Source organism: Poecilia latipinna, unplaced genomic scaffold (genome assembly GCF_001443285.1).
Source record: "Poecilia latipinna isolate Pla-1442-1.1 unplaced genomic scaffold, P_latipinna-1.0 Scaffold207, whole genome shotgun sequence".
NCBI lineage: Eukaryota > Metazoa > Chordata > Actinopteri > Cyprinodontiformes > Poeciliidae > Poecilia > Poecilia latipinna.
The window spans coordinates 414,094-433,693 of NW_015112823.1; the positions used below are offsets into that span (position 1 = coordinate 414,094).

Here is a 19,600-nt window from a genome sequence, read left to right on the forward strand (position 1 = left end):
ACATGCACAGTGCATTAATATGAATTAGCTATGGTTTTCTTGGGTTTTGGGTAAAATGCTGTATAATTACAAGGACAAATAAAATGCATTCAAATCACATTTAGAAACACATGACCAGCATGTCTGTGCATTTTATCAGCTGTTAGGATTGCATGCTTTATAGGAAACCGGACTAATGCTTCTGATTTGATATAAACTTGGAGAACAATAAATTGAAGGATGTGCTTTTACTGCATGAATGTTTTAAACCAATAAAAACCTCAGAAATAATTTTTATCTCTTGAATCACAAAGGAATTTTTTTTATTTGCAGGTTTATAAGATTATTTTATGTTTTATGTTTATTTATTAGGCCGAACCTCCTGTTTTACTATTCTGCTCTTTAATAGAATGATTCTTTAGTTGTGTTTCCCTTTAAGAAAAAGATAAAATAGCCACTCATTCTTCTATACCATCAGAGGCATTTTTCATGACGACTTGATCAGGGGCTACTTCGTAGTCCTCTTTGATCATAGTGACCTCTTGTGGAGAAACTTTTACAAGTACAGTATAATGACATCCTTTTGGACATTAACATGCTTTTCTTTAACAAATGTCTCAAAAAAAAAGAAACTCTTTGGCAACAGGGACTTGGCGATTGTAGTTAGTGATAACTAATGAAGAGAAACAGGGAATCTCGTTAAGATAATATTTTTCCTTTTTTTAATCTACGGTCCGATTAAAACTGAACAAGCACAGCTACTACGACGTCCATGCTTTCTCTCATGACATTGGTAGATGTGAAGCAGAACAATGCATTTCAGGAGCTGTAGGCTTGACGGTGTAGTTATGATAACCCAGAGAGTATAACAAAAACAAAAGTATCTATGCATACTGAACCTCCCTGGTGCAGTGAAGAAAACCATATCCATATCTCATATCTTGTATCAGTTTGCATGTTCTTCCTCGGGAATATTAAAATAAAAAACTGTTATTTGGATTCAAAAAGTCTAGGTCCTATGTGAAAAGGTTGAATACATGGTCATGACTCTTTCGTTTCACTGTGGAGGAATTTTTTCCAACTCTTTGCAGAATTGTTTTCATTTAAACATATTGAGAGGTTTTCAGAGTGAAAATCATGTCACCGTATTAAAATAAAGTCCAGAATGTGACTGGATCACTACAAAACATTTTTTAACCAGTCAGAGGTGGAGTTCCAGCTGTGCTTTTCAGTCACTGCTGAGCTGCAGGAGGAAAATGTCAAGTGAAAACGTTGTCATATCCTGACTTTTGAGTTTTGTATTCCCAAACTATAGTCAGCAGATTTAATAATGTTGCTTTACTCTGTTGCTCAGGTGTGAAGACATGCCACATGAGCTTTAGACCATGAACTCTGGAAGATGAAAGAATTTCTACATTTAAGCTGCCTTCAGTTTCTGCATGTTGAATAAATTTGCGTAACTTAGTAACATATGTTGAAACACCTCACTAGAAATGGTAAACATGAACTTTCACCTATTATACATGCATTAATGGAGTACAGTTTTCCCCCAAATGCAAAGTCAGACATGTAAAAAGACATGTTGCCTATAACACCCACTTTTATTTTCACTGTTTCACTTTGCAGAGGTTATTATTGTCTCTCACTTATTCTAAGCACTGCGAAGATGTAAGCTGTGTCATAAAATTACTTGTGTTTTTGAACTAAAATAAACAATAAACCAAACTTGATATAGATCCATTGCACATGCGTTTATAAATTATTAGATTTTGTTGACAATCTGTAGTAATAATCATAGGAAATCAATTTTATTAATGGTCTTGGCAGGTTAATAACTGGATGATTGGGTTGTCAGGTGTAGTCTCTACAAATGCCCCTCAATACATTAGAAAAGTTGATTCATTTCAGTCTCGTATGTAGTGAAACACATAGATAGGTCATGATTCACCAAACATATTTCAAGCTGTATTTCGGTGAATTTTAATTACACTCTGCAGCTAATGATAAACCTAAAGAATACATTTCAGATCATTTTTTTTAAAAAAAGGAAACCAACAAAGAGAACATATCTGGAACAGAAATGTTATGCTATGACCTAAATATTTTTTCTAAAAAAGACTACTAAATTGACGGTTGTCCAGCAGACAATTATTGATACCCTTTGCAAGGAAACAAAGCCACAAATGGTTATTGCAAAAGATGCATATGATTGCTATATTCAAACATATTTATGGAAAGTTGAGTGGAAGAAAGAAGTGTGGTAGAAAAGGTGTATGAGCAACAGGAAGAACCTCCGGTACATCCTTTGAATGGTTGAGAGTCAGAGATTGGAGACTTCCAAGCCATTGACTGCATTTGGAGTGAGAACGTCAAGACCAAATACACACGAACATGTCCAAAACATGGCTTCCAACTGTTGCATCATTACTTGAAGCCTCTCTTGAACCAGAAACATCGGAAGCTTCTTGCCTTTTTCATTATATATTTATTTTAATTTTATTTCCTTTATTTAACCAGGTAAACCCCGTTGAGATCTAGATCTCATTTTCAAGAGGGACCTGCAATACACAGCAAACCTGGACTAAGAAGAAAAAGAGCATATTTTTAGTCAGTCATCTGACATTTTATTTTCAGACAAAAGTAAAGAATAAAGTTTAACAAAGAGGACTGCATAGTAACTTAACATCAACACATTTTGTGGTACATTGTGCAATGGGAAATCGCACAAGGATGCAATAACATCTGGTTAACTGTTATCAGGTTTCACTAATAAGATTGATGTGTTCCAGTAACGGGGTTACATGTAGTTATAAAACATTTAGTTTGGCAAAACCGTCTGTTGAGCAGCTCCAAGAAAACCCTGTTGGACACTGAGTCTGATAGATTCATTGCAGCACTGGGCTTTTCTCCCATTTGACAAGCACTAAATTGTAGTCCAGTTGATATACCTCGGATATCTGTGTTTGTTTGGTTTCAGAAGCAAATGTAGGATGAGATCAACCACCTAAATAAATCCAATTTTGATACATGATCTCTTCAAGTGAGGTGACCTCATTTGTTAAAAAAAAAGATAACTCCATTTATAGAGTTCAGGGAAAGCGATGCGTTGCCCCTGCTGTCCTTCCATACCGCCAAACTCACAATGCAGAGGCCAGAGAAATGCAGCTGTCCCACTGTAGATATGTCATGCATACAGAAACATACCTCCTACAATCGTGGCTCCAATCTTTCAGACAGTAAAAAAGAAAAAGACAAATGAAAGGCAAAAGAATAAAAAGTTGAAAGAGGTTTTCACAAACCCATATTTGTCCTCCTAACCAATGTCCAGGCAGCATTCTTAAACAGTTCAAAGAGATGAGTCACTTCATGCCCATTACTTTCTTTGTGACATGAGGGTGACCCAAGTTAATGATTTACACACAATTCTTCCCATCAGACCCTGACAAGTCCTCTTGCACACCAGCTGCATACCATAACTTGGATGGCTCACATTGTGAGCTCATGAAGTAATGAGAGCAACTTGGTTAAGTATACTACACGTGTGCAAAAAATCTAGCCTATTGAAAGCACAGGTGGTGATAAGTGCTGTTTATGTACCTAATGGGGAGTGCTGATAAAGACATAGTTGACAAGTACTTTTGTTCTTTTTCTGAAAGGCAAATTAATTACCGTGTCCTTTTTTAGTATTTATTTTCCATATTTATTTTTTAAGCATAAAAAATCTGATCATATAGTATAATAATAAAATCATTATGTAATTTTTACAGATAAACCTGTGTACACTGTCAAAATATTTTTTTTATTACCACCATACAATAAAAATTATGAACATCTGGAATTACATCTTCAACCATCATATAAAATTTCACTGAATGCTATGGAAAAGCAATACCATGTATCAATGCAAATGTGTGTGCAGGACGTCATGCTGGAGATTTAAACCACAGAGAAATATAGGTCTCTTGTGGCACCTATTCCTTCTGTCATGTCATAATCATTCCTTTGCCACATTTAGAAAAGATCCTTCATGGTTACCTAATGCACCTTGTGACACCCTGACAAGGTTATCCACAACCCATGCATCACACAAATGTGATGCTAAGCATTTTGAAGGAGGTTATCTGTATGTTTTTCAAATGCCTAGTCATCTTGGTGTGATTGATGTCCTGAGTGAATCTACAGATGGGACTTGCAGTGAGAAGCCCCCAGAGACCAGATGCGCTGAGTATGCTTGAATTAAACACAGAATTGGTTGATTTTTACTTCTATTAAAAGCATAAACACACAGGTTCAAAGCTGATTCCAGACGATATTGACAGCCAACTTTTTGAAGTGTAGGAGAATCTGGGTTTTGGAGTTGCTCCAATGACCAAAGATAACTTCCAAAACTGCAGCGTCTACATCTTCTGAGAGCTAAATGTGAACTAAATGAGGACCTTTGCTTCATTCTCGTACGGATGGCCGAGTTGCACCTCCCTGTGACCCTTACATGCTTCATGAGATGGACCATAAAAATAATCGCTTTGCTAATAAATTCAGCTTGACAGTCACAGCCATTTCAGAGTATATGTTTTCACTGCAGTCCCGCTGCATGAGGCATGCCCAATCAAATATATACTCACCAGCAGCAACAATTTTCCCATAAATTGCATCATGCTAGACGTGTCACAATAAAAGCCTTATGGTTCAGCCTGGTGAAGAAAATGGCCAACATTTAAGGAAAAAAAGATGGATGGTCAAATGGTGGCTCTTTGCTGAGGTGTTGAAAGATGAGTTAGTAGTGAATTGTGGTAGAGGTGGTGTCATTGCAGATGCCTGCTCCCACCGATGCTTTTGAAAAGTGACATCAACATCAACTGTGAAATTTGCTCATTGATGACCGGGGAGGGTAACCCAGTATATAAGGGAGAGACGCCTCCCTCACATGAAAGAGTGATCAACAAGTTTGACTTCTTCACCCAGATCGAAACGGGCCTGGTACTGATAAAGCTGCCAAAACGTTTACTTTATGAGGACAGAGACGCTGGTAAGAGAGCATTTTAATGTGGATAAATTCTTTAAATATGACTTTGTACAATCTGATCCAAAAACATAATGCATTTAATGTTGAGTGGTAAATACTCATAAAGTTGATTTCATTTGTTTCAGCGATACAAAATGTCTGCATTGAGGTACTTGGAAACATTGGTTCTGATCCTCTTATTTACATATATCCTTGCAGAGGCAAATCCAATAAGGTAATCAGTCCTTTTTCCTAATTCATAACTTTTGAAACTGAAAATGATCTATTTCAATACACTAACCCGAACACATTCATGTATAGGCAGAAATCACAACTATACTGGAGTAGTTTTGTTTCTGTTTCAGCAGAAAGCGGTCCATCAGCGAGGTACAGTTTATGCATAATGTCCAGGAACACAAGCAAGTTGGAGAAAGACAGGACTGGCTTCAAGAAAAGCTGAAGAAAATTATTATTCCTAGCCCTAAACCACAATATGCAAGACCAGGAAATCGTAAAAATCTTCCACCAGAAAATGTTTTCAGGCCAAACACATGAAAGAGCTTAAGCCTTTTGGTATGTGTTTGAATATTTCACCAACCAAAAGCGTCATGTTTCAAAGCTTCATCTATTTTTTTTTATTTATTTAACAAATTTTATTTTTATGCAAACCTATATTTTTGTATTATAAATGTACAAACTTTTTGAGCATTTTTAATTTATTTATTTGATTTACTTCACCTACATTTACCAGCAATATGAATACAACTATTGAAGCCTTTTGTCTGGCCATTTAGGCAAAGGGAGGAGACTGTTTAATATTTCCTTATGCACTCACTCATGATGCATTTCAAAACTAATTTTTGTGTATTTTGTAATATTAAAGGACCAATAGCTAGTTTTACATATTCTGAATTTTTTATGTTATTGCACATAAAAGGAAATGACTGTAAAGTAACGTTTCAAAACATTAGAAAATTTTAATCAGAAATATGTATGCTATAACAGACGTACATCAACTTTTGTTATTGACTTTTTCTCACGTTTTGAATTGGATTAATGTATTTTCTTTTGGATTTTATGACTGAAATGGGTTTATATATTTTCTTATTAATGTGGTGTAGAAATAACTGATATAACTACTGCTACACACAACTACATCCATTAAAATGTTTTATGCTTATAAAGAAAGAATATGCCTGTACCTAACTTTTGAATTTCCTTATAATTTCACTCTTGCTGATTTGGTGCATCTCTATTACTTTGAAATTTCATCAATACTTTTTTAAAATTAATTATGTGTAATTTGTGTGTCATTTGAATCAGAGTTTATGACTTATTATACTTACAAACAGGGAAATGGCCTGTATGACCTATATAAAGTGAAGCCTGTTGAACTTTGTTCTCCTGACTTTTTACTGGATATCTGGTTGAGCATCTAATTACTGTGATGGTGTTGTTTACGATATGCTTTGTGTAAGTTTCAAATCAAAAACATAGGGAACAGAATGGAAGAAAAGGGTGCAAAAAAGTCTTCAAAGCTTGTGGTTTGCTTAGCAGGAGCTCAGGATTAGAGTACAATAACTGGTATATAAGAAGAAGAAGAACAAGAGGAACATAATATGATTAAACGATGTTATTAGTGATCTGACCTACAGTAAAATAGTTGCAGCTCAGATAATCTTGTGGGAATTTTAGTTCCATAGCACGGAGATGAGAAAAGGAAAAACAAAGAAAAAAGTAAATAACTCCTTCCAGCCATAACACATTTTAGTAAGCAATTGTCTTTTGACTTATTGTTCTAGTGTATTTATCTATTTATTGTTGTGTGTAAAAATGCACCAAGGAAAGATGATTTATCCTGTGTATACAAAACAGTTAAAAAGCTTGCTACTAACTTGCAACAGTAAAATACCAACATATTTCAAGAATTTGTGGGCTAAGCTTTATTGGAAATTATACTACATTTTATAATTGCTATTTTTAATCTATACCAGATATTAAGATTTAGAATAAAGCTAAAAAAAAAAGTTGCAATTGTTGCCTTTTTTTCTAACATGAAAACATATCCAACTTATCGCGAGATCTGGTAGTTGTTCTTCGTTTGATTTCATTTTAAGGAGACAATTGAAATTCTTGCAATACTTAAAGAAAACAGTAGCTAAGTTCATTCTGAAGTAGGTTTAATGGTCAACTGAAGCGTTTAAATTTATATAGTGAACAAATAAAACCAAACCGCACACCAGCTAAGATTCTCGCTTCGTCTACGTCAGCACGTCAAGGCGTCAACCGTTGTCACGTTGTACGTCACCTGAGTGAGTGTTTTGAAAGGGATGGTTTGCTATGAAGCTTCTGGGATTATAGCGGAAACCGAAGCAAGATAGGTGTGTATTTCTTTAATTGTGCCTTTTCTTTTGATAATATTAACTCACGTATGTGAGTAAGTTTGGTGTAAATTTGGTTTCCGTACTATTATAGAAGAAAAACTGATTATAACTTATTATTGAACGGCTAACAAAGCAAGCTAATGTTAGCAAGCTAAGTATGCTAAGTATTTAGCCCAATCGTGGGCTGACTCAGCCAACAGAAGTGTTTCCTACGTTTTATTTCCAGTGGTTCAATTTGTATGTCGTTTAAGCGCGCAAGACCATCAGGTTTGTCTTGCATAAAACATGTAGTCGTTTAAAATTAATTTCGTAAGGTAGTTTAGGGTTTTCCAGAGGCTGACAATGATAGGGGGAGTAAACTGACTTGTTGATTTTTACCCTTTACGTCTGAACAGATAATGAACGGTGAAAGATCCAGACCAGACTCCCCCCTGTTCGGGTGATGGCAGCACGTCTGCAGTCATATGACAGTAACTCTAGTGACACGGAAAACTGGGAACGCATCACACCGAACCGACCTCGCAAACTCTGCAAGCATTCGAGGTGAGCTCAATTTGAAAAAAATGCGACATCTTCTAAAACTGTAAAATAAATACATAAATGAAAAAAGTCTGAGCTACTTATGGATGTCAGTTTATTCTGAAATTTAACTTTGTCACGCATCTCTCAAATATTTTTAGAAAAAAAATAAGGTTTATACAGAGAATACATTTATTCTCTTTACCTTCTTAATTCCAACTCATCAATAACAATTCTGTTGCATTTAATGTGGAAATAAATGTTTTAGAATGTTAATGTTTAAATAGGAGTATCCATTCTCAGTATTTTAGAGATTGTGTAATGTTTACTGAACTTATTCCTCCATGCAACTTTAGGGAACAGAGATGTTCAGTATTTTAAGTCTTTTACCTAATATGATGTGATTGTGGAGGCACAGAAAATTATAAACAATACAACACTTGTTCTCAATACAGAGATGTTTTTTTTTTTTTTTACATTCAAAAGAGATTTAGGATTTCCAACTTCACAAACAAATGGTACATAAACTAATTAATTTGTTAAGGGATGAAAATATAAAATCATTGAAAGTAATAAGTTGTCTGTTTTCTTTAGTTGTAGCATTTTTCTTAAATTTTTTTCATTGCGTTGTGCTTAAATGTCATTTTGATTCAATTTTGTAATTCATTTTTTAACTCTAGACAAATTTTTCTACAAGATAATAAGTTACATTGCCCTACTTTGTTTTTGTATTTATTTTGTTTATTTGTCTCAAACCTGTAGTCTAACATGGTGACGGCCAGTTTGTTTGAAGAACTAGAACTATTATTGAGATGTACTCATGCCACTGTTTTTGTTGGTTTCCGCTAATAATCTTTTTGAGTAGCTTACATTCAGTTTAAGTTGATTACTTACCTGTGACCAAAAAGCTTGATCATGAGTCAGATAAGGAAGTAGATGTGAGAGGAAAAGTACAGGGTGGTGTTGAGAGGGTGGTTTTCATTCTCAACATTGGCCTTTCTAGTTTTTCTTTTTTTTGTTTTTGTCCCTTTGTCATTTGAACATTTTAGAATGTTGTCAGTCCAGTTGTACGAGTGATTACAGGTGCTCTACTTAATGCCTCTTGTAAAATCCTATTGGTGCAAACATACAATGCAAGTGTTAAAAGAGTGATTTACAACCTCTTAAGAGTAGATGTGTTTAAACTCTGATAATTTTCTGCTTTGAGTGACTTTCTGATTGTGTTAGTGTGGAGCTGCCCATTTTGCCCTTTTGCCATGCCAGCTTTTTTGTTTTGTCTTGTATCTGATGTTTTTAGGCACTAAATAGAGCCATTTACCATAGAAAGTTTCATATCAACCAATCATCAAGTTGTGCCCACCAGGGAACATTTTGTACATGATGCGATTGACAACCAATAATTTTAAGTGAATTTCTATAATGTGCTTAACTGTAGATAAATATGTATTTATTTTTTGTTGTTGTTGCTCTGGATAAAAATCTGGCATAATTTACATGAGTAAAAATAAATGGAAATTGATGTAAAGGGGAAAAAAATGTGTATATATATATATATATATATATATATATATATATATATATATACACACACACACTATTTTTTTTTATGTGATCTTTAAAAAAAATGTCATGACTATCTTGGTAATTCATGAAAATACTTAAAAAAATAAATAAACTAACTCAAAGCGTAAGTACATAGAGTCGGAGACAGTGTATTCACTGGGCAAAATGGGACAAAATAGTAATTTCTGGAGCCAAAATGGAAAGCGGTATATTAAACTAGAGCAATCGCATTGTTACAACTTCAATGGAAATGTTTTGGCCTTGAGGAAAAGAAGGAATGAAAATTATATGTGGTTTTCTCTTAAAAAGCAGCAGTCAGGCCAGAGCTTCTCGAGTGGAGGCAGAACAGAGGAACATGAGCTTGCATGGTGCCAGTGGGGGTTGCGACCGCTCACGTGACCGCCGTCGTTCCAGCGATCGCTCTAGGGACTCCTCACATGAGAGAGAAGGGCAACTAACCCCCTGCATTCGAAACGTCACCTCACCCACCCGCCAACACAACAGTGGTGAGTAGAGAGCCTGCATATAAGTCATGTAATGGTTCTCCAGCTCCTGTCGGTCACTATTGAGAACAGCCGACTGAAACCCAAAGCTCACTTGTGGTTTACATATCATAAATCCAACAAATAATGCTTTTTTTTTTAATAATGCATTTTAACCTGGATGCTTACAGTTTAACTTATCCTCCAAATTAAAATTTAATTGAGAAACTGTTGTTCCTTTGTGTGAAGATCGAGATCGAGATGGTCCTTCATCAAGGCCCAGTAGCCCCAGGCCTCAGAGAGTCTCACCCAGTGGTTCCAGCAGCAGCGGAGTTGTGAGCAGTCGCAACAGTAGCTTGTCTAGTTCTGACGGCACCTTCAAAAGTTTGGGCGCCGGAGAAATGGTTTTCGTCTATGACAATCCTAAGGAGGGAGGCGCAAATGCCCTCGTTGGAAACCGAAACACGAGAACCTCAGAGAGAGTCACTCTGATTGTCGACAACACACGCTTTGTAGTAGACCCTTCCATCTTCACTGCACAACCCAACACCATGTTGGGCAGGTACAGCACAATAACACTCACTGTCTGGTGTAGTTTTTAACTAAATTAAACATCAGATGTTCTTCCCGCTGGATTGAGAATATAAACCTGAGCTTCTTTGTTGCAGGATGTTTGGCTCTGGAAGGGAACATAACTTTACAAGGCCCAACGAGAAGGGGGAGTACGAGGTGGCCGAGGGCATCAGCTCAACAGTTTTCCGAGCAATTTTGGTCAGTTTCCTTCTAATGTTGTCTCTATTCATTTAAGAGCTTGTAGACTGAAATGTGTACATAATACACCTCATGTGTGCTTTTAATTACTCCTAAGCTAAAACAAATCTCCTTTAAAGTGAACTAATTTTCATTAGAAAGACATTAATAACAGGACAGTGTGGTCAAACAGTTTGATGATAAAGATGAAAAGACTGGATTATTCTGCTCTTAGTTCCAGCTATCACATCCAATTAGTTTACAAAATTTTGTCTCATACTTTATTAATTATTAACTTTAAAATGTTTTTGTGTGTGTAAATGAATGTTGCTTACAAATAACCCACCTAGTGACAATTTAACATACAGTAAGAGTTTTAACTTGTAAATCTCAGAGGTGTAAAATACACAACCAGGTTACTTATGTCACCTTAATTAAAGCTTTTGGTTTACTTGTGTATATTTTATGAGTTAATGGATCCACAGTGTTTGAAACAACTGTCTTCTTTGTGATTTTTATCTAATTAACAGGATTACTACAAATCTGGGATAATCCGTTGTCCAGATGGAATCTCCATCCCTGAGTTGCGGGAGGCGTGTGACTATCTATGCATCTCCTTCGACTATAGCACCATCAAATGCAGAGACCTTAGTGAGTTCCCCTATGTTGAGGTTTTTACAGTCGCACATTAAGGCATGCAGCTTCAGAACAGCAGTGTCACATTTTCATAGCACTTTGTTAAAAGAGGGAAGAAAAACACATTTCATCGGTCAGAGGGTGCTGTTCCAGATTTCTGTGGATTAATTTAATTTAGACTCAGACGAACTCGAGAAAAAAAACGTTCAGAAAATTTAGCACGACTTTTGTTTTTGATGCAGTAGCTAGAAGAAGAAGGCTAAATCCTTGGTGCCTTCAGTGTCTGAAAGCTCCTTTTGTTCAGCACTGCCAAACATTGTAGATTAGGACTGTTGACAGCTGCTGCAGAAATGCTGCCAATTGTTTTGACATGTTTTGGACAGGCTTAGATCTATTATAGTCTATTTAATCACAGTTCATCAGCACCGATTCAACTTTCAGGACACGACGGTTGCTTTTATACACTAAAACTAAATTTTGATCAAAGTGTTTTTAAATATGCATACTTGGGGAAAAAATGAGCAAAAAATTTATTTTGAGATTTCTAATACCTGTATGTGAAAGCAGGAAATTAAATAATTTTTAGAAGTTTCCATAACACTCTTTTCTCCATCAATGATAATGTATTTTGGTAGTGCAAGTAAAAAAAAAAAATTCACTTTTTTCCTAAGCCTTTTCTAAAACAGGGCGGCCAAATGGCTTGTTTGAATGATCTGTGCACGTTTACTGCTTCGGTGACCTTACTGAAGTAGATCACATTTAATTTTGAACTCGTCTCTTTTTCCCAGGTGCCCTGATGCATGAGCTGTCCAATGACGGCGCTCGACATCAGTTTGAGTTTTACCTCGAGGAAATGGTTCTGCCCTTAATGGTGGCCAGTGCTCAGAGTGGAGAGAGGGAATGTCACATTGTAGTTCTGACAGATGATGATGTGGTGGACTGGGATGAAGAGTATCCACCACAAATGGGCGAGGAGTATTCACAGAGTAAGTGCCTGCCTGCTTCTGCAGAAAACGGACACTGATGAGGTTTTGTATTTTGTGTTCACAGCAGAAATGTGTGGTAAATTTAATTTAATAACCTTTTATTTGTTCTCATTGCAGTTATTTACAGCACAAAACTGTACAGATTTTTCAAGTACATCGAGAACCGAGACGTTGCCAAATCAGTTTTAAAGGAGAGGGGGCTAAAGAAAATAAGGCTGGGTATTGAAGGTATGCTGGACTTTCCAGGAAAAATGTGTTCTGTGTTTTTCCAAGTCAGACTTTCATGAAATGTTTGTGGAAGAATTTGACTTCATGATTTAAAAAGTGCACTGAATGTTTGACTTGGAGGCTTTTTTTCCTTTACTGGAAAAATTAGGATTCAGATTTTGGTTAATTATCATCTGTTATTTTATGGGATTGAATTAGTGTGTCTCACTGATGTCGTACTGATTCACTTCTTTAAAAGAGAAGTAATAGTTAATTTCAGGGTTTAGATAAAAGGTTAGCAGGGATGAACTAAGGTTAAACATGTCTTGTGTTTTCAGACTTTATTCCCTATTCTATTGTCTTTTCTCATTCTTTCATTCATTCTTTCCTTCCTTATACACTTTCTTTCATACTTTCATACTTATGTCTTTTCTTCAACTCTACATTATTCCCCCCTCCTGTGTGTGTGTGTTTGTGTTTTTTTTTCTGATCGACTCCCTTTCTCTCCTTCCTTTCTTCCTTTTTCTTTTTCAGAAAGTTATCTGGAAAAGGAATTTGAAATATGGAATTTTACATAAAATGTGAAGAAACCCTGTTAAAATAATACAAGTGTTTAAAGAGTTTTAATTGAGATTGGCAAGCGTAAAATAAGAACTGCATATATTCTGTCAACAGGTTACCCCACTTATAAGGAGAAAGTGAAGAAGCGCCCAGGGGGTCGCCCCGAGGTGATCTACAACTATGTGCAGAGGCCCTTCATCCGCATGTCCTGGGAAAAGGAAGAGGGCAAAAGCCGACATGTGGACTTTCAGTGCGTAAAGTCCAAGTCCATCACCAACCTGGCTGCAGCAGCTGCAGATATCCCCCAGGACCAGCTGGTTGTGATGCACCCTGGCCCACAGGTGGATGAACTGGACATCCTACCCAATCACCCACCCAGTGGGAATCACTACAGCAACAACTACAGCAACGAGCCTGATCCTGATGCACCTTCACCTGCTGTCTGAGGACTCTGCTCCTCTCTCAATGCCTCTGCCCCTCTCTTACTCCTCTAGTCCTTTTCCCAGCATGCTGCAGCATGGAGCTCCTGGGGCACCATAACCATATTGCCTTGACACCTCCTTTGCAGCCTTAGAGCCTCAAAGAACCAGGAAGACTGTAGAAAAAGAAACATGAGGAAACGGGAGATTGTACAAGAAAGAATTTCCCGTTGTTTTCATTTTTTTTTTTTTTTTTTTTTTTTACTTGACCAAAGGAATTTATTTTTGTTTGGAAACAAATCTGTAAAAACACTTGGTATTAATATTATTATTATTATTTACATTGTTCTTGTACATTAATTTGATGGGTTTGGCTGAACACTTGTGGTGTCATTGTTTCTTCTTGGTTTTGTCACACAATTTTTGGAGTGACCTCCTCAATGTGCTTTGAAGGGAAGACTTGTGAAAGGAGAAAAATCAATCCAACTGGTCATGGGGAAGAAAAAAAAAATCAGACATAACCATTTAGTGTCATGATCTCCAGCTGAACTCCTCACAGATGTCTTCAAAATCCTAGCCATGGGAAATGTAGTCATTGGCTGGATTTGATGTGATTTTATGCTCCTGCAGCCAAGATATTCAGCAGAGCACAGGCTGTCGTGGTCAGTTTGTTTGTGCTGAGCTTGAATTTGTTGTTTAAAACTGACATGAAATCATGAAATAAAGGTGAAATATAAACATTATGTATGAGCCATAATTACAAAATGTTTTGCACACTTAAGTGTCTCATCAATCCTTCAAAAAGTATAAAAATGTTGACTTTTTGAAGTAGTTACATTTTTTTTAATTTCTCAGCCTCCCTCCTAAAGTAAAGCTAGAAAAAAAATTGCATTTCCTGTGAAAATACAGCGTGAATGCAGTAAACTGAATATTTTTAGTGAACATTGCAGAAGCATTTGAAGTCAACTGCAGGAGAGTTGCAGAAAAATAATAAATTGGCAGAATAAAGAAAAAGCCTGCAAATAGAAAAACAGAAGAGGAGTGAAAGCTTTCAGTCAAAGCAAAGATCCCACCCAAAGAGTATTAGAAATTTGTGAAGAACATTGTTTACAAAGCTAAACTGTAAGGTCATAACAGTTGACAAGCTTTAATTAGCTAAATGCTAATTCCCCCATATCTGCACCTGTATGGACTCTCCAGAGATCTGGGGAACATCAGGCCACCCTACCTTCAACTAAGCTTTGTTTATAAAAGAAAATGTGTACAAAAGTTAGGGTTACCACCTTTCAGAACGTAAAATAAGGGACGTCCACCAGACACAGTTTGTGTCTAAGTAGAACTTCTGTAATGTACGAATATTTATATATTTACGATTTGTTCTTGAGATAGCCAGTTAGATTATTTTTGGCTGATATCAGTGTCAGCTGGTGGTGATATTGGAACGGTGGGCTAATTTATTCAGATAGGTCAAAAATAACTTAAAAGCTAATGAGAAGTTTTGCAAATGGGCTTTCAATAATTATCATTTTAATATGCTGCGCTTCAAAAGGAGGGTTGTAATTAAGGTTTTAAATAGGTTTGGAAGGAGTGTTGGAATCCAGGTTTGAATTAGGATTGAGGGATGGAATTAGAGTTGGAAGGAGTCCTGGATTTAGGGTTGGGAGTGTGTTTTAATTATTATTACTATTAAAGTACAAAACACTCCGTATAAAAACAAAATGTTGAAACAAAAAGCTCTCATGAGATATTTCATGAGTGGCTATAACTTCTTCTCACCACATGTGGGCAGTAGAGAATAACTGATTTCTAATAAAAGTCCACATATATTTCACAGGATTTTATTCTCAATAGTGTAGACAGAATGTCTATATAAATGGGTTATATAGATCCTAATCCTAATAGCATTTTTTTTTCTCCAGTTTCTGGTTAAAAACTATCTGGAGCCACAAAAACCTGAGAAAGCACACGACTCCTTAAAAAAAATAACAGCATGTACAGTTGTTGCATGCTTTGTGGATCAATTAGGAACCACATTTTTTACGTGTTAGGTTTTGAAGCAAACAAAAATTTCACACATAAAGGAATGCATTCATTTTTCTTAATAGGACTACATTCGGGGGAAGACAAGGGGGATGAAATATGTACAACTTGATTATTTTTAAGTATTTTTTTCTTTTATTTTGGAACATGTCTTAGTTCTACATCATTTTCAGCCACAGTTATTAAGAACCACTGTGAGAGCCACAGGTTGCAGACTTTTGGTTTAACCTCTTAAGCAGAAGTGAATCCACTCAGACTTCAGCCCACAAGAAGCTTAGCAGCAGTCAGAGCTGGAAATAATGGACCTCTATGGGAACTTGTACCCAACACATTTATAAACTCTACATTCACTTTTTTGCAACTTCTGTTTCAGATTAAAATGTTTCTCTCATTCTTAAGTTACAATATTTTTCACACATTACAGTAACAGTTCAATTTTTGTGGAATTTTGTCACAGCGACCTGCGAAATAAACTAAAAGAAAATGGCATTTAGAAACCCATTTCAAGTGTTGAACGCAAGTTTGCTATTTAGAGTTAATGACACCGTTATAGTTTTCAATTTCTAATTACAGAAGCACACGAGTCAGGTGGTTTGAACCCATTTCTTCTGTTGACTGAACCTCTTCAGGGAGGTTTGTGTGGTTATATGTCAGTCTCACACGGTCAGGTTACGTTAAATTAATTTAGCAAATACTGCATTTAGGTTTGTTTTTTTTTTTTTTTTGCTGCAGCCACTTGTTAATTTAAGCAATTAATGTTCAAGCCAAACTTTTTATCTATTAGTGTGGTGAACATTTTTAGTCAGGAATAACAGCTTAAGCTTTAAAATGGATACAAAGAATTTTCCGAACATCTAATGCAACCTTTCAATCTGTCAACAGCTGGCTGAGGACAGACTCTGGTGTCTTCTAATTTAATATAATTCAGCCAAAGAAATGCGAACATGGAACTTAAGACTTTGCTTGTCTCTAACCATCTGCTTTTTTGCAGGATTACATGTCGATACGGCACATCGCAACGTGTGGAATTTAATTTTAGACACTGTGGGTGGTTTTAAAATGCTGTGAAACAAACAATGGGAGACTCATCTGTGATTTAATCTGCTATGGTGTCCATGTTTTGTTTTTTTTTGTTTTTTTTGCCATTTTTCAATCTATCACTTTCATCTCTGCCCAAAGAACATGATAATTACAAACCATAAAAGTTTCACACCATTAATTTTGAAGCATCATCCATCCGTCCATTGTCTATACACCAGGGAGGTGCCTGTTTCCAGCAATCATTGAGCGAGGGACGGGCTACACCCTGGACAGGTCGCCAGTCTATCGCAGAATCATACAGGACAAACAGCCATGTGTGTACACTTGTGCCAAATGGCAATTCAGAGTAACCAATTAGCCTAATTTACTTGCTTTTGGACTGTGGGAAGAAGCTGTGGCACCCATAGAGAATAAAAGCTTGTTTGAGGAAAATACGCAAACTCCAGGCAAAAATATTTGAACTCAGGACTTTCTTGTTGCAATGCAGCAGTGCTAACCACTGTCTCAGCATGCAGCCCATTGAGCAATGAAATATTGTAAATTAAAATACCTAGGCTTATTTTCTTTATCAATCCCATCTGCTAATGCATCCTTTCACAATGTATTGCTATAAAGTTCATTTCTATCCAAGATTTTCTCAGATATTCAAAGATTTGGATCAAACTGATAGATGCTGTTGTAAGTTATTTTAGGTTATCGTTTTTGCCTTTTAATGATTGGCATCAAAAGGGATACTATGTATCTTATGTACTTTTTTGACTCTTACCTCTGCGACACACAATTTGTAATCCTGAGAAGAAGCGGAAAGAGCAAAAACAAAAAAGCTGTACAATGTGAAACCAGAGAGGGAAACGACACAAAGGGTCAAGAATCACGCAAACGTAATTTAAGAAGGAAAGTACTAATGGCTTGATTGTAGCACAGCAGTCATAAAAATCCTAATCATAAACAAGGCTGCAGACGACTTTGGCTCATGTTTTACGATGTTCGAAGCAAACTGGAACGCTTTTTTTCTCCAGTGGGTTTTGCATTGCACTCTGTATTAACTAATAAAGACTGACTCACTCTGGGGTGATGGGGGAGCTAACAAACAAAAGAACTTCTTTAAAATTCTTGTACATTCTTGAATTTGCATGCTTGTGTTTTGCAGTTTCTTCCAGTTATGTCCAAACTTAAAGTCACAATGGAAACTGTGAAGCTGCTGAACCACAGAGAAGGAAAATATTATTTATCTGATCAGATTCTAGTCATAACAAACCAGAGAACTGAATGCTTTTGTCTTCATAGTGGCTCATAGCCTTTTGATTTTTCTTTTCCTGTTTTGGATTTCACACATCTCCCCTATTCCTGCAGAATACTTCATCTGCTCTGTCATCATGCTCTCTACTGGTGTTTAAGATCCTGGTTTCCCCAGAGTCTCACTGGAAGAACCAGAGGCAGACCCAGATCATGTGTGAGAGACTATAACTCCAATCTGACCTGAGAATGCCCACAATGCAATTAAACTGTGTGGACTTATTCCTTTGTCACTGCGGTAATGTACATGCTGCTTTATAGTCTTGCTGGCAGTACATGAATCATTTAAAAAGGAGCATTTGTCCTGTTTTGTGTTCTGCTGATTGTCAGCAACAACTACATGTAAGTGGTTATCATACACACCAAATGAATTGTAATCAATCCCCTCTCCCAGGAATGAGCTTTTCTGACTTCCTGCGGCAAGCTGTGCTGCAAATGCTGGTTTGTGACTCAGCAGTCGACTGCTGCTTGACTCCAAAGCCTTCCTTTAAAAATTTTATTTTTCTTACAAAAAAAAGCTCTCAATCCAATTGACTCCACATAATTCCTTTCTTACTATGTCACCCAAATTTCACTTAATCCCTCATCCCCACCAAATTTCTTGGCTTTCCATCTACATACTAATGAAGATTTAGACATTCTTTAATCAGGCCATGTAAACGTCCAGCTTGTCTTACTCTGGACTTACTATTTTAATTGGACAAAAGATTCTATTCAGAATATGTAAATTGCTTATACATATTAAAATAGTTTTGCCAAACCTTCAAATTACAGAAACTCTTTCTTGACATAAACTATTTTTTTTAATATCTTGTCATAGCTTAAGTGAATTTCTGAAGAATTAAGAAAAAGCAAACGCCAAAAGAAAACATTCAAAGCATATATAATTCCTTCCTTATTAAAGTTTAGTCTTTCAAGCACCAGATTCCTTGCAGGGATCAAGATTCCTTGTAGTATCTGGTTTCCCACACTGCTTGGTCCCAGATGACTGGTTTCCACAACAACACTCCATAATAAGGCCCCACCTTCAATAGGTCAGACTTCCACTTAAGTGTGATGAGTGCTCTCCTGCTCTCCATGGAGATTATTTCTCACTTGTCTGTCTCTAATAGGAATCGGTATCTCAACATTTTTGAGCGTTTGTCTCTCAAACGCTACGCATAAACAAAAACAACTCCAAATGCAAAAATTATATTTTTTACTAAGTGTCAGATTTTCTCAGGCAATCCTTACTCCATTTAACTTGCATGCTTTTTTCAGATAAAAACTTGGGCATATTCCAAGGAATTACAATAGAAAAATATGAACATAATTTATTGTTTTTTTCCATCCTTAGTTTATTATTATTTTATTATTATTTTATTATTATTTATTATTTTAGTTTATTATTAGTTTATTTTAGCTTAGTTTATTTTTTTTTTCCAAATCTTTCGTTGATTAGCAACATGCATGTATTTTCTAACTAGTTGGCTCTTTGAGTGCAGCTCTGGGGATTTCTCCTTCTTTAACAGACTTCCAGCGTCATAATGAGAATATATGAATATGGAGGGGGAGAAGTTTGTTTTATAAAAATGACTATTAGGTTGTGTAGAGTACCTATAAGCAGCCATAATGTCAACAGCTGTAAACAGCTGTTCCTCTTGTACATATTCTTTCTCACTGTAGAATGATGGACTTGAGGTGACTTGGAATTGGTCTTTTAACCCTTCCCATGATGAACGGGTTTGATTTTGAA

The 19,600-nt window shown here is 36.2% G+C and overlaps 1 protein-coding gene across 3 annotated transcripts; it reads left to right on the forward strand.

Annotated features, from left to right (window-relative positions):
• The first annotated feature begins 7,247 nt into the window (after positions 1–7,247).
• Positions 7,248–13,757, forward strand: btbd10b (BTB (POZ) domain containing 10b). Of its 3 annotated transcripts, none has more exons than XM_015031425.1 (9): positions 7,248–7,362; positions 7,761–7,908; positions 9,757–9,953; positions 10,179–10,491; positions 10,598–10,700; positions 11,210–11,330; positions 12,104–12,301; positions 12,419–12,529; positions 13,184–13,757. In XM_015031425.1, the coding sequence occupies exons 2-9, from the start codon at positions 7,808–7,810 to the stop codon at positions 13,513–13,515; spliced, it is 1,476 nt and encodes a 491-aa protein (XP_014886911.1). In that variant the 5' UTR covers positions 7,248–7,362; positions 7,761–7,807; the 3' UTR covers positions 13,516–13,757. The 3 variants fall into 3 exon arrangements, with proteins under 3 accessions (XP_014886911.1, XP_014886913.1, XP_014886914.1); XM_015031427.1 differs by having other exon boundaries at positions 7,250–7,362; positions 9,760–9,953; XM_015031428.1 differs by lacking the exon at positions 7,761–7,908 and having other exon boundaries at positions 7,250–7,362; positions 9,760–9,953.
• The last annotated feature ends 5,843 nt before the right edge of the window (positions 13,758–19,600 follow it).

What these genes read in the sequence shown, in the direction of transcription:
- btbd10b (XM_015031425.1), top strand. Translation starts at nt 7,808, where the DNA reads ATGGCAGCACGTCTGCAGTCATATGACAGTAACTCTAGTGACACGGAA. An exon ending in AAACTCTGCAAGCATTCGAG is followed by an intron (nt 7,909 to 9,756) that starts GTGAGCTCAATT and finishes TCTCTTAAAAAG; the next exon opens with CAGCAGTCAGGCCAGAGCTT. An exon ending in CATCAAATGCAGAGACCTTA is followed by an intron (nt 11,331 to 12,103) that starts GTGAGTTCCCCT and finishes TCTTTTTCCCAG; the next exon opens with GTGCCCTGATGCATGAGCTG.